At 38.3% G+C, this 17,615-nt stretch overlaps 2 protein-coding genes across 5 annotated transcripts in view; one reads left to right on the top strand and one right to left on the bottom strand.

Annotated features, from left to right (window-relative positions):
• JMJD1C (jumonji domain containing 1C) overlaps nt 1-17,615 on the top strand; it is a 333,639-nt gene that overhangs the window by 83,782 nt on the left and 232,242 nt on the right. The window lies entirely within an intron of this gene.
• Nucleotides 15,049-15,954, bottom strand: LOC113920114 (spermidine synthase-like). Its single transcript, XM_035724121.1, has one exon. The coding sequence runs from the start codon at nt 15,952-15,954 to the stop codon at nt 15,049-15,051; it is 906 nt and encodes a 301-aa protein (XP_035580014.1).

The following is a 17,615-nucleotide window of genomic DNA, read 5'->3' as shown; positions in this document are numbered from 1 at the left end:
TCAGCCCACTTTGACCTCCTCTTTCATTACTCTCTGATTTATGTGTTCTTTTCCAGTCACAGTGGCCTCTTTGCTGTTTCTTGAACATTCCAGGTATTGACCTCCCTTGTGGCCTTTACACTTGTTTTTCTTCCAGGTAGGTCTGTTCAGATGTCAATATGCTTGCTTATTGTGCTCTTCTCTGTTCACCTTATCTAAAATCGACCCCTTCCCTCTTTCCTCAACATTTTCTATCTTCTATCCTGCTCTACTCACCTTGTCTCTAATTTCTATCAGACTAAACCTTTTACTTATTTTTCTGCCCTAGAATTAAGTGTGATGAAACTGGTTTTTGCTTATTTTGGTAACTGCTGTACTCCTAGCCTAGAACATTTCTTAGCAGCTAGTGTGTGTTCAATAAATAGATGTTTAATTAAAATACAAAGAAATGTTAAAATTTTCTGAAATTTAACTCTCATCCTTTTAGATACATTTCTTTATAGTGAAAAACCTAATGAAATCAATAAAAGAGAATTTTTTAATATGCATATGTAGAATCAGAACACTCTCCAATTACTGTTAATGCATTGGCTCTCATTAAATGTTGAATAAATAAATACCAAGTATTTGGCAGTATAATGTAGTCAGCATTGTTAACTTACCCAAAATTTAAGAGGTAAATTTACTCTCAAGGAATCTGTACTTCTAGTGGAGGGAGATTATTAACATATTCAATTTTTGATTTATACTACAGAGTATAGTAGTAGCATAATACAAAGATTAAGTTAGTCACCAGTGACCACAATCATGCCTATGTAATGAATCCTCCATTAAAAACTCCTAAGCAATAGGGTTTGGAGAGCTTTTGGGTTGGTGAACACATCACGGTGCTGGGAGGGCAGTTACCTAGGAAGGCGTAATTCCATCTCCCCTTCACCTTGCTTGCCTTAGGCCTCTCTTCCATTTGAGGTTCCTCAGTTGTATCTTTTATAATAAACTGGTTATAATAAGCAGAGTGTTTTGCTTATTTCTTTGAGTCATTCTAAGAAATTGATGAAGCTGGGGCACCTGTGTGGCTCAGTTGGTTAAGTGTCTGCCTTCTGCTCGGGTTGATCCTGGGGTCCTGGGATCGAGCCCCGTGTAGGTCTCCCTGCTCAGCAGGAAGTCTGCTTCTGTCTCTGCCTGCCACTCTCCCTGCTGTGCTCTCTCTCTCTCTCAATTAATAAATAAAATCTTAAAAAAAAAAGAAATGAAGCTAAGGGGGTAATGGGAGCCACTGATTTATAGTGAGTGAGAAGTACAAATGCCCCCATACTTTTGACAGGTGACTGAAATGATAGTCTTGTGGGACCAAGACCTTGAACCTGTGGAGTCTGATGCTATCTCCTGGTAGTTAGTGTCAGAACCAAATTGAATAGTGGGACCCTCACTTGGTATCAGATTGTTGGAGGAGTGGTTTTGGAAAATATACCATGAACTTGATATTAAGAGGGGAAAAGTCACTCAACAATTAAGGGTTAATTATATGATAATATTAAGTGCTATAGAAGTTAAGATAAGTGGCATTGTTGAAAGTGTGCCATTATTATATTTTCTATGATAGGAAGGCCTCATAGAGGAGCTGGATTATAAAGGATTGGTAGTATTTGTGTTTGATGGAAAGACTACATTCCAGAGAAGGGAATTATATTAATATTGCATTGGTGGGGGGCAAGAATAAGTTTGGTATGGAAACAAAAAGACTTCACAAATTTTTATGTCATCATTTTTTAAAACCTTCTCTTCATTCTGTACTTGATTATATTTTAAATTCCTGGGTATATATTTTATGCTCATCATATACATAACATTCTACTGAATCACAAGAAATTAGTTTATTCTTTTTAGAAATTTTAAATTTTAATGGCTCCTTGAAATCAAATCTAGTAAAAATCCAAAAGGACAAATATGAGAACACACACACACACACACCCCCAAAACTGTCTTTATGTTTTTGTCTGTGCATGTAATGTAGTTTTTTTTTTTAATATTATTTATTTATTTATTTATTTGACAGCGAGAGCAGGAACGCAAGCAGGGGGAGTGGGAGTGGGAGAGGGACAAGCAGGCCTCCCGCCGAGCAGGGAGCCCGATGCAGGGCTCGATCCCAGGACCCTGGGATCATGACCTGAGCTGAAGGCAGACGCATAACGACTGAGCCACCCAGGCGCCCCTGTGCATGTAATGTAGTTTTAAAACTATGTTGTAACTTCTCTGTATCCTAGGTTTATTAAGAGTGACTTACATCCATTATGAGGAGAGAAACTAGGAGCAGCTTTTATGGCATGTCAAGCGCTGCTTTTTTTCTCTCTCACAATCTAGGACACTCTTCCTGGACGTGTTCATGATGATCGTTAACATATAATGGGAAAACCTAGCTTTCTATTAGATCAGTCTCCCTGAATCTTTGGACAATATTTTTGGTTGCTTGTCTACATTATTTTACTCAAGTGTTTTCTTGTTGGTGATCTTACCAGTTACCTTGACCAGTCATCATTGTCTATGTATTATATCATTTTAGGTATGATGCCGAAAATAGTGCTTATCAAATAATAGGTGCTAGGTGAATATTCTTCTACGAAGTATTTCCTAACCCCTCAACCCACATTTTCCCTCATCCCTGGTTGAGTAAGGTGACTTGGAACAGGTCTTCTTTATAACTATTATCTGTGTGTGTCTGTGAAAAATGATTTAATCTCTCTTGGTTTTCTAAGGTATATAGAAAGTGTCATTATTTTACCTAAAAGTGTCATTATAAGAATTATGTAAAGCACTTACCACAGTGCCTTTTATGTTCTTTTTACTAAACCTAGTTGTGCATGTGACACTCTTTGGGGGACTACAGTAGTAATAAAGGACAGTAACCTTAAAGTTCAGTCTTTAAGGAAGATATCTTGAATGAAAAGATACAGCAACAGAGTGGCAAACAGATTTAGCTGGTCACTGGGTTACTGTGATAGACCATAGAAACTGTAAAAGCTGTATCTACTATTATTTGGTAAATGCTCAAGAGAATGCATTTTAACTTTAATAAGTAGAAACTTTTGCAGGACAAGAATGTAATTAGAATCTTATAAGGTATTATAAAAATCTGAATGGTTGGATGATTTTTTGTAATTATCTGCTTATACTTTCTTATTGGTGTGAATAATCCTTTATTAGCAGATTATCTTTAAGATCATAATAATTCTGATCCTTTCTCTGTAACGTGCTCACCTTTCTCTTTGTTTGTACCTTGTAAATTAAGGTTGCTTTCATATATCACTGTCACCTAAGGTAAAATCATTGCATTTTATTCCCTTGCTTATTTCTGGTTAGTAGTAGTACCATCATCCTTGTAGTTGGTAGAGAAATTAAGTAATGCCACATTACTTAAAAAAAAAAGATTGTGGGCCAGCAGTATTACAATATATATATATTACAATATTGTATTACAGTATTACAATTTTACAATTTATTAATACTGTAATACAGTATTATAATATACAGTATATAGATATGTATATCACTGATATATCAGTGAAGTGATTTTTCATGACCTATAAGTAATTTTTTATAATTTTTTTGTCTTCATATATGTGGTAGCATTAGATATTTGTCAATTACTTACCCGAATAAAAGATTTTAAGGTGGCTCTTATTAAAGATAACTATCAATAAGATTGACAGATTACAAATAGGACATTTAAAAAAATCTGTGTAAACTCAGATGGGCTCAATATAAATATACTCCCAAACTTAGATATATGAACTTAGTTGTTTAGTTTAATACTGAAATTTGTTATATGTGTGAAGACAGTGAGAAAGATTCAGGGATATATTGTAGGCTAGAAATTTTTATTAGCTAATAATGAACAAATTTTGAAAGAATGATTTTCTGGGCTCTAAAGAGTTAAAAAATAAAAATTATTTTCCTTTAAATAGTATGTAATACCATAATGAATGGTGTTATTTATAATGGTTTTGTCTTTTATGTGGAGGTGTTCTTCATATGGCTTTTAAAAAATAATAATTCTCAGTAAAAGCCATAGACAGAACATTACACCATAACTTACTATATTATTTCTATAGAGGAAAAAAGTGATTTAAAGATCCAGCTTTATAAAATGATAGTTTTCAATATGTAGTAATAGGGTAGGGTTGAATAATTTATCTCATAATTGAAGACCATTTTCTATACTGTTTTCTTTGAATATCACTTGTCTGCTCATCTTTGACAGGCGTTGGGTAGCAGTTAAAAATTGAAGTACAGGGGGTGGATTCTAGAGTTAAAATGCATTAAACAAATATTTATTGCATGCCTTGTACATATCAGGCACAGGGCAGGGGGTTACAGTAGTTAGAACAAGTTGTTGTCCTTATGGAAATAGTTTACAGTGGGAGAGACAAAAGATAAAGATGATAAATAAGTATGCTAAGTAGTATGTAAGATGGATAAATACCTGAAAGGAGAATAAAGCATGGAAATTGAGGAGGGTGGAGGTGACATTTTAGGTAAGATAGCCAGGGAATGCCTCTATGAGAAGGTGACTTTTGAGTGAAGACTTGAAGGAAACAAGGGAACTAGCTAGGCAGATATCTAGAGTAAGAGTATTTTAGGCATGGAGAAGAGCAAGTACACAGTTCCTGAATAGGGAGAGGCCAAACTTACTTGAGGAGCAGTGAAGGTAATATGGCTAGAAAGGAGTGAAAAGGAGAGTTGGAAGAAGTAAGACCAGAAGGGTAACAGGATGGTAACGAGGCACTTTTTGAAGGTCTTTATAGGTTATTGTAAGGATTACAGTCAGCCTTTTCTCTGGGTGAGACAGGAAGGCATAAGTGACTTGGTTTCAAAAAGGATCACTTCTGCCTGCTTTGTTCAGAGTATACTGTTGGGAGTATCTGGCAAGAACAGAAGCAGCAATTAGGCACTTGTAATGTTCCAGTTGTAAGAAATTATGGTAGCTTTGGACCATGGTCATTAGTAGTGATAAGGATGGTGAGAAATGCTCAAATTCACATTTATTTCAAACACAGAATTGATAGGATGGGTTGCTGAACTGCTTCTGATGTGAGAGAAAGATAGGAGTTACAGATAAGCTCTAAAGTTTTGGGCTCCAGCCACTGGAAAGATAGAGGCAGTCGCCGTTTCCTCAAATGGGCATTGATGGTGGAGGAACAGATTTCATGGTTGTAGTGGGGATACTAAATTTGATTTTTAGATATGTCAAGTTTGAACTGTTTATTGAACATTCAAATGAAGTGTAGGCAATTGGTTAAATTGTTGTGTCTATTAGTTTAAGAGAGAGGTCTGATTGGAGAGTCTGGGAATATTCAGTATATAGATAGCATTAAAAACTATGAAAGTGGATGACTTGATGTAGAGAGTGAATGTAGATAAAGACACCTAAGGATTGAGACCTGGAGTAATACTTAAAGGTTAGGTAAGAAAGAAGGGCCAAGGAGGTAAGGAAAACCAGGAGAAAGTGATGTTCAGAAAGCCAAATGGAAAAAAAGTTTGAAAGGAGGGATTTATCTGTTGGTCAAGTGATATTTAATATTTCTTGTAGAGCAAGCCTGCTGATAGTTATTTCAGTTTGTGCACATCTGTGAAAGTATTTTTCCACCTTTTAAATAGTTTAATTAATTAATTTATTTATAGTTTCTTTTTACTGGATATAGAATTCTAAGCTGATGGGTTTTTTATTTTGTTGCTTCAAAGATGTTCTGTTGTCTTCTTATTTTCAGTGTTTCAGAAAACAAATTACATTCCTTTGTATGTAACATGTCTTATTTCTCTGGCTGTTTTTAAGATTTTCTGTTCATCAGGGATTTTAAGCAGTTCAGTTATATGATTGACCTTGGGTTTGATTTCTTCATATTTCTTGAGGTTGACTTTAATTGAGCTTTTTTGATCTGCAGGTTTAGTTTCCATCAAATTTGTAAAAACTTTTGTCCATAGTTTTCAAAATTGTTTTTCTCCTTTAGTTCTCTCCTTCAGGGAAGCAAATTAAAAATGTATTTTTCAGCTTTAAGTTGTCCCACAACTCAGTGATGCTCTTTTTGTCCCAGTCTTTTCCTACTCTGTGTTTAATTTCATATAGTTTCTGTTGCTTCTTGTCTCTCCAATTTCACTAATATTTTCTTTTGTAATATCTCGTGTGTTCTTAGTCCCATCCAGTGTATTTTTCATCTTAGACATCATAGTTTTCTTCTCCAAAATTTCAGTTTGAGTTATTTATTTTAAAAAATACCTTGTTAGGTATATACATAAAGTCTTTAGTCTTTTAACTTTTTCATCATGTGGAATATAGCCATTAAATGTTTAAATCTCGTGTACTAAATGTCTACTAATTTTATCATCTGCATCCCTTTTGGGTTTTTGATTGAATGATTTTTTTTTTTCTTTTTATGGGTCATATTTTCTACTTCTTTGATGCCTGGTAATTTTTTAAAAGATTTATTTATTTGAGAGAGAGAGTGTGCATGAGTCGGGAGGGGCAGAGGGAGAGAATCTTGAAGCAGACTCCCTGCAAAGTGCGGAGCCCACCCTGGGGCAGGGATGGGGGCAGGGGGTGGGGGAGTGGGGCTCTATGACCTGAGCCGAAACCAAGAATTGGGCGCTTAACCATCTGAGCCACCCAGGCACCCTATGGATGCCTGGTAATTTTTAACTGAACGCCAGACTTTGTAAATATTACCTTGTCATGTACTGGATTTTTTTGTATTCCTATAAATATTTTGGAGTTTTTTTTCTGGAATGAAGTTAAGTTACTTGGAAACAGTTTGATCTTTGGGGTCTTGTTTTTAAGACTTTTTTAGTTATAAACAGAGTTGTTTTTAGTCTAGGGCTAATTTTTCTCCAATGCAAGACCTCACGAGTACTCTCTCAATGCCTTATAAATTGAGATTAATCACTCTTACTATTGGGAAGAGGAACTGTACCAGACTCATATGAGCTTTGGGAATTCCGCTCTCTAATCCTCTTAGGTTTTTGTTTTCTCCTACCTTTGTTTAATTTCTTAAAGCACGTGGGCTTTCAGACCTTATTTAGCTCAACGCTTAGGGTGCTACTCTGGTGATCTTTCTCTTGGTGGCTTTTTGCTCCCTGGTGTTGTGTCTTGCAACTCTTACACCTTGGCCTGCCTGAATTCTCAGCTTTATGTCCTCAATTTACAGAAACTCTTAGGCTCCATGTGGTTTCCTCCTTCTTTGCATGATCGTGTGTGACTGTCTTCAGTAAATAAGCTGATATAACTGGAGAGGTTATGTAACCCCTGTGTCCCATTTTTGAGAGTTCATTATCCTTTGTTGCCTTATGTTCACTATCTTGAAAATTATTGTTTTATCTATTTTTTCTCTGGATTTTTAGTAGTTTCAGACAGGATGATAAATTCAGACCCTATTAATTCATCTTGGCTCAAAGCAAAAATTGGTTCATTACATTTTTAGGTTTTTGCCATTAAAGTATTTATAAAATGTATGTAGGAAGTACTTAATATATATTGGCTCAAAGGTGGCAAATTAGTGGCTTGTAGAAGTGTTTTACTGGTTTTGGGGCGCCCGGGTGGCTCAGTTGTTAAGTGTCTGCCTTCGGCTCAGGTCATGATCCCAGGGTCCTAGGATCGAGCCCCACATCGGGCTCCCTGCTCCGCAGGAAGCCTGCTTCTCCCTCTTGCACTTCTCCTGCTTGTGTTCCCTCTCTCTTCTGTGTCTCTCTCTGTCAAATAAATAAATAAATAATCTTAAAAAAAAAACCCAGTGTTTTACTGGTTTAAACGTCAAATTAAATATTGAGGAATTTAACACAAAAACTTGGATTTGGGGCTTCTCTTAATGAATTGTACACTCTAGTAACATTGTGTCTGAAATTCTGATTTCAGCAGTTAGCTGGAGCTGCAAAGTTTCCTGCTTTAGTCAAGGCATACCTTCTTTAGATTGTTAGTTCCTTTTCTCTATTTTAGAATTCACTTAATTTATGTTACCTGCCTTGCTTCCAGTACAGTTTGAGTTTGAGGTCTGTTTCAGTTATCCATCATGATTGTGAATGATACAATTGAATTAGTATATCTTCTGTTACAGTCAAGCCATCATTGTTGTTTTTTGACTTCCACATACTTAGCAAAATTAAGCTCTTACTTGAGATCTTTATATTTAGAAAAGTAAATTATTTTTATTGTGTTTGTATCCTCTGTTGTTTGATAATCAAATAAGAGTCCAGGTCAGTTAATGGAAGCATCACCTTTTCTTAATCAAGTTTCTTAGTGTAAGAAAGCATGCATGCAGTTAGTTTTATGAGTGCCATGAATTTAACTTAAGAGATGCTGATGGCATTTTAGAAGGTGTTTTCTTAGGTATTCAGAGTCTGTATTTCTGTTTTGAGGTATAATTGAAAGCTCTAAAATGTGTAGCTGGCCTCATGGCTTTTGTTTTTGTATTAGAACTTGCATCTGGGGGCACCTGGGTGGCTCAGTCAGTTAGGTTTCTGACTCTTGATTTCTGCTCAGGTTAGGATCTCAGGGTGGTGGGATTGAGCTCTGAGTCGGGCTCTGAGCTCAGCTCAAAGTTGGCTTGGGATTCTCTCTCTCCCTCCCCCTCTGTTCTTCCGCCTACTCTCTCTCTAAAATAAAGAAAATCTTAAAAAAAAAAAAAAAAGAACTTGCACCTGATCTTTTAAAGCTTTTGTACCCTTCTATGTCATAATTTTTTTTTAGTACAAATTATTATATGGGTATTGGGGATGTATAGATGTCCCCTCTTGGAGACTTTAGAGGTAGTTTTAGTTAGAGATTCTTGGAGAATTTAGAAGTAGTTTTAGTTAGAGATTGAGTTTGGTTTCACTTAACCATAATTCCAAGTAACAGTGGTTAAACAAAATAGGTATTTAGTTGTCTGTGTTATAACAAGAAACCTAGAAGTAGACATTCCAGGATTGATGTGGTCACTTAAGGATGTTGCTTTTGAAGATAGGGCAGTTCTCTCAATCTTTTCCTCAGGGACAGTTACAACATAGCTCCAAACAGAAAGAAGGACAAAGTGGAAAAGGGCAAAAAGGTTCATATCATTTATGTTTGCCCCTAGTTAAAGATCTTTCTAAGAAACCTCAGCTCAAGTTACCTCAAATCTTACACATATATATCTTATTATCCTGAATTGTGTCACATGGCAATTTCCACTACGCTGGAAAATTTAGGATTGGCCTTTATTTCCCCTAACAAAATTTGTGTGCTTTTGGAAAGAAAGCGGGGTGTATGGATATTGGGTATATAACCAGAGGTTGTGGTACTTTGGGAAAAGCCTCTTACAGCTATATGCTGGACCATCTTATTTTTCATAATGGTGCCACTTCTGGAACAATAAACTAAATAAATCATTCTTTGGTGTTTCAGTGCATTAATCTTACCCCTGTTTTTTCCCTATTCTTTTTTTTTTTTAATTCTCTTAACCTCTTCAATAATTAATTTGGTCTTTTAGAATGGAATATAGTGGTAAACCTTTTTAAATGTTTTGTTGAGGGGTTGAGAAGTGATTGTAAATCAGTATGCAGTTGATTCTTAACATGGGTTTGAACTGTGCAAGTGCACATATATGTGGATTTTTTGATAAATGCAGAACAGTATTATAAATGTGTTTTCCTTATGATTTTCTTAACATTTTCTTCTTTCTAGCTTACTTTATTGTAGTATATAACACATAAAATGTACAAAATATATGTTAATCAACTGTTTGTTATTGGTAAGACTTCTGGTCAATAGTAGACTATCAGTAAAGTTTTAGGGGAATCAAAAGTTGTACATGGATTTTCAACTGTGTGGGGGTTGGCACCCTAACCCCTGTGTTGTTCAGGGGTCAACTGTATAATTTATTTGAACATAATCTTTTATTTGTCTGACTTGTTTATTACTCTTTTAGGGTTCCCAGACCCAGTTCTTGAACATAATCTTTATTTTTTTTTTAAGATTTTATTTATTTATTTGAGAGAGAGAGCACAAGCAGGGGGTGGAGTAGAGGGAGAGGGACAAGCAGACTCCAAGCTGTGTGTGGAGCCCAATGCAGGACTTGATCCCAGATCCTGAGATCATGACCTGAACCAAGAGCAAGAGTTGGATGCTTAACTGGCTAAGCCACCCAGGTGCCCCTTGAACATAATCTTTTATGTGTCTGACTTGGCAACTTTTAAGTTTCCCAGATCCAATTCCAGTGAGGGGGGCTTGTTCTGCTACAAACGACACCAGGCAGTTCTTGGACACCAGTGGGGTGACTGAGAATTCAACTCAATTCTGACACTTTCTACTCAAGATAGCATCAGACTCCACAGGTTAAGGGTTCATTCCTCAAGATTGCTCCTCCATCCCTCATTTTAGATGCCAGTTACAAACACCAGGCTGTTACTTGTGCTTCTGACGGACCAACTACAGATTGGAGGTTCCAAATATCTCCTCCTTGAGTTTAATTTGCTAGAGCAGCTCACAGAACTCAGGGAAACATTTAAACATTTATCAGTTTATTAAAGGATATGATAAAGGATACAAATCAACAACCAGATGAAGAGATACATAGGGCAAGGTCCTAACAAAGGAGCTTCTGTCCTTGTGGAGCTCGGGAGCTGGCTCAGTGGTACATGAAAATGTTCTGGTTTCCCAAGTCTAAAAAAGACAAAACAAAAAAAAAAAACCAAAAAACTGTCTTCTTGGGTTTCTATGTGGGTTTTGTTAACATAGTGATGATAGACTAAGTCATTGGTCATTGGCTGATTCAACCTCCTGCCCCTCCTCCCTCCCTGGAGGTTTGGAGTGTAGGATTGAAAGGTCCAACCCTCTAATCACATGGTTGATCCTCCTGGCAACCAGCCCCCACCCTTTGGTGGGATCCCAAATCACCTTCATTATAACAAGGCATGCATTTCATCTTTATGGGTCCAAAGAGTTTTTGGGAACTGTGGATGAAGACCAAATATATATGACCAAATATATATTTCTTAAAAGTCGTTATGCTGCAGCTACAAATTAGAGGTTCTCATGACTTCCTTCCTCTTTTAGGTCGATTTATTTGCTAGAGCTGCTCACAGAACTCAGGGAAATTTATTTACCTTTACAGCCAGGAGAAGAGATACATAAGGTGAGGTGTAGGAGGGTCCCAAGTACAGGAGCTTTCATCCTCATGATTGAGGTTCATCGCCCTCCCAATGTAGATGTATTTACCAACCGAAAGCTCTCTGAACACTGTACTATTGGGATTTTATGGAATCTTCCACATGTAGGCATGATCAATTATTAACTCCATTTCTAGCTCCTCTCCCCTATCTGGAGGATGGTGGGTGGGTCTGAAAATTTCAAGCTTCTAATCCTGGCTAGGATTTTCTGTTACCAGCCTCCATCCATCTAGGAGCCTATTCAGGGTCACCTCAGTAGAACAAAAGATGTTCCTAGTGCACTTATCATTTAGGAATTTAAAAGGGTTTTAGGAGAACTGTGTAGGGATGGTCAGAGACAAATATTAGAACAAGAGATGCTCTTTTTTTTTTTTTTATCACTTAGGAAATTACAAGGTTTTGGAAGTTCTTTGCCAGAGACCAGAGGAAGAGACTAAATAATATTTTCTATTACCTCATTAGTCATTTAGAAAAATCTGAGCAAACCACCTTAAAATGACACTGCTGTTTATAGATAAAATATTATTTTATATGAGAAATGTTACTGTGTTCATTTCAGAAGTATACATAATCATATACGTGATAATGGTTTAGTATCCAAAATACCAAAAGAAATTCTAAAACTCAATAACAGAATGACAAACAGCTCAATTTAAAAATGGGAAAAAGAGGGACACCTGGGTGGTTCAGTCTGCCTTCGGCTCAGATCATGATCCCAGAGTACAGGGATTGAGTCCTATATCGAGCTCCTTGCTCAGCAGGAGCCTGCTTCTCCCTCTGCCTGCTGTTCCCCCTCCTTGTGCTCTCCCTCTCTGATAGATAGATAGATAGTTGGATAGATAGATAGATAGATAGATAGATAGATCTTATGTCCTTGATATCTTTAGTCATTAGAGAAATGTAAATCAAAACCACCATGTACTACCACTTCACACTTACTAGGATGGTTATAATTTTTAAAAAAGCAAGAAAATCCACACATAAGTCCAAAAAAACCCAAAAACAAAATAACATGTGTTGGTGAGGTTGTGGAAAAATTGGAACTTTCATATATTATTGGTTGGAATGTAAAAACTGGTGCAGCCAATATGGAAAACTGTTTGGTGGTTCCTCAAAAAGCTAAACAGCATTACCGCAGGACTCAGCAATTCCAGTCCTAGGTATATCTCAAAGAATTGAATGCAGAGTATCAACAGATACTTCTATGCCCATCTTCTTTGCAGCGTTATTTACAATAGCTATAAGGCAGAAACAACCTAAATACCCAACAAAAGATAGATGGATAAATAAAATGTGGTAATAGATTCAGTGGGATATTACAAAGCCATGAAAAGGGATGATATTCTGATACCTACTACAACATGAATGAACCTTAAAAATATGCTAAGTGAACTAAGCTGTACACAAAGGGACAAATATTACATGATTCTACTTATGTGAAATATTTAGAATAAGCAAATTCATAGAAATGGAAGGTACATTAGAGGTTACCTGGTGTTGAGGGGAGAGCAGATCGGGGAATTACTGCTTATGAATAGTTTGTTGTGGGACACCTGGATGGCTCAGTCGGTTAAGTGTCTGCCTTCAGCTCAGGTCATGATCCTGGAGTCCCAGGATTGAGTCCTGCATCAGGCTCCCAATTCAGCAGGGAATCTGCTTCTCACTCTGCCCTTCATCCCACTTGTGCTCTCTCTAGCTCTCTCTCAAATAAATAAAAAAAATCTTTTTTATAAAAAGGAGTTTGTTGTGATAAAAAAAAGTCTTGAAAATAGTAATGATGATTGCACAACAATGAAAGTAATGCCACTGAATTATAAACTTAAATATGGCTAAAATGACAAATTTTATGTTGTATCCTACAACAAAAAAAAGGACAAGAATATGTTTTCACTAAACTGCCCCATTTTAATATGCAATAGTAAAACCTTGTATTTTTTATTTTTTATGACCAGTATTTTAATTACCTTCCCAAGTTTCACTGTTTCTTTTCATGGTAATCACATTCAGGGGGCATATCATTGTCCAACTGCTCTCCATGTAGTGTGGCATTTGGGCACAATATTTAATCTCATTTGACTATTTAAACTGGAGAAAAGGGCTTAGACTGAATAAAAAATATTTCAGGTAGAGGGAATGTTGTAAGAAAAGTGTGGAAAGGATGAAATAAATCTATTAGTTGTTATGTTAGAGTGAGCAATTAGCAAGTGTTTCTTTTAAAATATTAATTTGTTGCAGTTAAAATAATTTTATTTAAAATTTTTTTTTATTTTTTAAAGATTTTATTTATTTATTAGCACAAGCATGTGGAGCGGGGCCAGCAGAGGGAGAAACAGGATCCCTGCTGAGTTGGGAGTCCGTCTGACTCGGGGCTCAATCCCAGAACTCTGGGATCATGACCTGAGGTGAAGGCAGATGCCTAACCAACTGAGCCACCCAGGCGCCCCTAAAATAATTTTATAATAAATGGCTTCTGCCTCCTCCATGGTACCCCAAATTTCATTGCATTTTTGTTTTGACACCTGTCACCTTCTATTTTTTTTTTTTTACCTTTCAAAATATAAAAAACTATATTGATCTGCTAGGGCTGCCATAACAAAATACCATAGACTGGGTGGCTTAAACAACAAAAATTTATTTTCTCATAGTTCTGGAGGTCAGAAGTCCAAGATCATGGTGTTGTCAAGATTGGTTTCTGGTGTGGGCTCTCTTCCTGGTATACAGATGTATACCTTCTTGCTGTGTCCTCACATTGCTTTTCCTCTGTGCTGATGGTGGGTGTGGAGGGGTCTGTTGTCTCTTCCTCTTTTAAGGACACCAGACCTGTGGGATTAGGGCCCCACCCATATGACCTCATTTAATTAACTCCTTAAAGGTCCTTTCTCCGGGCGCCTGGGTGGCTCATTCTGCCTTCGCTTCCGGTTATGATCCCAGGATCCTGGGATCGAGCCCCACATCGGGCTCCCTCCTCCGCGGAGAGTAGGCCTCTCCCTCTTCCTCCGCCTGCTGCTCCCTGTGCTTGTGCTCTCTCTCTGTCAAACAAATAAATACAATCTTTAAAAAAAAGGTCCTATCTCTGAATGTGGTCACGTTGGGGATTAGAGCTTCGACATCAGGAATTTTGAAGGTCACGATTCAATTCCTAACAATAACACAGAAAAGTGTAAAGTAGAGATTGTATAGCTTATTTAATTAAGCAAATACCTGTGTAACCACCCTCTATCCAGATCAAGGAATAGAACATTTCCAGTACTCAAAAGCTCTACCAGTTCCAAACCCTAGTCATCACAACTCTTTTCTTCTACCTGGAAGTAATTGTCATCCTGATTTTCATGGCAATAGGTTTTTCTTGCTTTGCTCTTTGATGTCCTCTCTTTCATTCTATAGTGTCTTACCTTTTTTTCCCCATTAGTCTCACCAGAGGTTTATCAGTTTCACTAATCCTTTCAAAAATGCACATTTTGGTTTTGTCAATCTTCTTTATAGGATGTTTGTTTTGTACTTTATAAATTTCTACTCTGATCTTTATTTTCCTTCTTCATAGAATGCCTATTTTGTGATTTTCTTTCTAATTTCTTGTGATGGATTCTTGATTATTTCCCAGCCCTTTTTTTTTTCCCGGAATTTGTTATAAATACACGTGTTTGGTGAGTGAGGGCGATAGAAGGTGGAGAAGGTGCTGTACACAGCTGGTAGAGGCTTGGAGGCTGGACGCCACAACAACAGAGAGACAGTCCACCCAGCAGGGCAGCCCGGGCAGCATTCTGGGGCCTGTAACACTTGCTTGGTGGGCACACCGGCAGGGCGGGGGATGGGGGGTCTCGTCCAGGGCTCGAAGCGCCCAGGTGCCCTGGAGGCTCCCTGGCCTGAGGTCCTGGGAGGCGTCAGCAGGGGCGCCTGGGCTCAGCTCACATCATTCAGGGCCTTGAGCGCAAACTCAAGCAGGTCGATGGCGGCTTGGTGCACGTCTGAGTTGTAGTACTTCAGCTGCATCTGTTCCACCTGCTTCTGTGTCAGACGCTGCACGGGCTTCCGGAAGTCCGGGCTGGGATTTCTGCTGCACAGCATGAAGCCTATCTGGCCGCTGGGGTAGGTGGGGATGGTGCAGTATGCATAGGGCACCACGGGGAAGAGCAACTTGCAGAACTGCCTCATCTGCTTGATGAGGTCCAGGTGCAGCCACTGACACTCGCCCTGACAGCAGAGGACGCCACTGTCCTCGAGGGCCGTCTTCATGAGCTGGTAATAGGACTCCCTGAAGAGATTCTCTGCAGGGCCCATAGGGTCTGAGGAGTCAGTGATGATAACATCGAAGGCATCCTGGTTCTGTTTCATGAACTCAAAACCATCGCCTACGTGTAGGGTCAGTTTGAAGCTGGAGTAGCCCACGGCCATGCCCTGCAGGAACTTCTTAGAGACCTGGATGACGTCCTCATCGATCTCACACTGGACCACAGACACCACGGAGGAATGCTTCAACACCTGCCGCAGGACACCTCTGTCCCCACCCCCGATGATCAGCACCTTGCGTGGGTTTGGGTGGCTGCAGAGGGGCAGGTTGGCTATCATCTGGTAGGAGAACTCGTCCCTCTCTGTGCACTGGATGACGCCGTCCAACACCAGAACGTTGTTGTAGCAATTACTGCGGAAGACAAGGATATCCTGGTACCAAGAGCGCTGATGGTGTAGCAGCTGCACCACCTGCAGCGACAGGGCTTGGCCGGGCCACAGGCTGCACGTCTCGTGCAACCATCCCTCATGGATGTCAGCGGGGCCGAAGGCGGCGGGGCCGTTGGGGCCGCTCTCCATGGTGGGTGGCCGGGTGGCGCGGGGCGCGGGCTCGGGACTGCAGCCCCTTCTTCTTTTTTAATACATGCATTTAAGCCTTTAAATTTTCCTTTTAGCAGTTCACTAGCTGCATTCTACAAATTTTGATATGTAGTACGTTTGTTGGCATTTGTTTTCACAGGAATACTTTTAAGTAATTTTAGTTGTTCATTTGATTCTGCTGGTTTTTCTTCATGTTGCCTTATCTTATGCGCTTGGTTTTATTTGTGTGCTGGGCTCTTTATTTGAAATATTAGTTGTAGGAATAATTTAATGTCTAGGATGATAGTGTCTTTTTCCATTGACAATTTGTATTTGATTCACCCAGGTACCTGGTGACAGTAGTTCAGTTAAGTGTCTTATTCTAAGTGTCATTTGAGATTTTCTGACTGTGTTTATTACTCAAAGGTAGGCTTCAGACCATGCAAGAAGTGTTTTAATACTGGGTCACTCTTGTTCCCAGGATATAGCCTTTCAGAGTTCTGATCCAGTTAGGGGAGTTACCATGGTTCTTACCTTTGGTGGACTCTAGATTTGGACTTTGTTAGAGGTGGCCTTAGGGAGACCAGCATGTAACTTTGCAACTTGGTGTATTGCTTGGATTTTGAACTTCAGGGCAAAAGTAGCTGACAGTGCTCCATCTGTCTGGGTTTTTTAACCTCTTCAGGTTCTTGGCTCAATAATCCTCTCTATCTTGTTAGCATTAGCAGTCAGCTTTAAAAAACACAAACTTGAAATGTATTTTATCTAGCATTTTAATTGTTACAGAGATGGTGATATGAATTATACAGAAAGCAGAAACTCCTGCGTGGTATTTTGATTATTTGTTTACATATATGTCCTTTAGTTAGAGGTAGCTTTTGCTGTTTATAACTCCACTCCTGGCAGTGCCTCATAACATAAGTACATAGAAAATATTGACTGGTTTTAGCATGGCTTTAAAAAATATGTGGGGGGGGGGGCTGGGTGGCTCAGATGGTTAAGCATCTGCCTTCGGCTCAGGTCATGGTCTCAGCGTCCTGGGTTCGAGCCCCGCATCGGGCTCCCTGCTCAGCGGGAAGCCTGCTTCTCCCTTTCCCACTCCCCCTGCTTGTGTTCCCTCTCTCGCTGTGTATCTCTCTGTCAAATAAATAAAATCTTTAAAAAAAATAAAAAATATGTAGACAGACTTTCATTTTAGCCATCAAAGAAAAATGAGATGAACTGTTTAACGACTTTTCTTCTAATTACGCTCTTCCTCGTGAGAAACCATGGAGAGATTTCTGAAAAACTGTTAAATGCTTTTAAAAATGTTGTTAAAGGAAGATTAATTTGGAAACTGTGTGCCAGATAGATTAGTTTGTTAGGATGCATGTTACAGATACCCTCTATCATGGCAGTTTTCTAAGTGTGATCCTTAGAGCAGTACCATCAGCATCACCTGGGAGCTTATCTTTTTATGATGATAATATTCTTGGAAAATACTTAGCATAGATCAAGTATTAATCTTTCTTGGAATTAAATTATAATCCTGTATAAAGGAATGAAGGTTATTAGAGCAAAATTATAATCTAAATAGTTGAGTTCATTGAAAAATAAAAACTTGTCTGTATTAGGAAGATGGTGTAGTTCTAACTTAACCACACTTGTCTTAATTCAGTTGT

Source organism: Zalophus californianus, chromosome 15, assembly GCF_009762305.2.
Source record: "Zalophus californianus isolate mZalCal1 chromosome 15, mZalCal1.pri.v2, whole genome shotgun sequence".
NCBI classification, from domain to species: domain Eukaryota; kingdom Metazoa; phylum Chordata; class Mammalia; order Carnivora; family Otariidae; genus Zalophus; species Zalophus californianus.
Note: the sequence above shows the minus strand (reverse complement) of the source record. Positions and strands in the feature narration are given on the sequence as shown.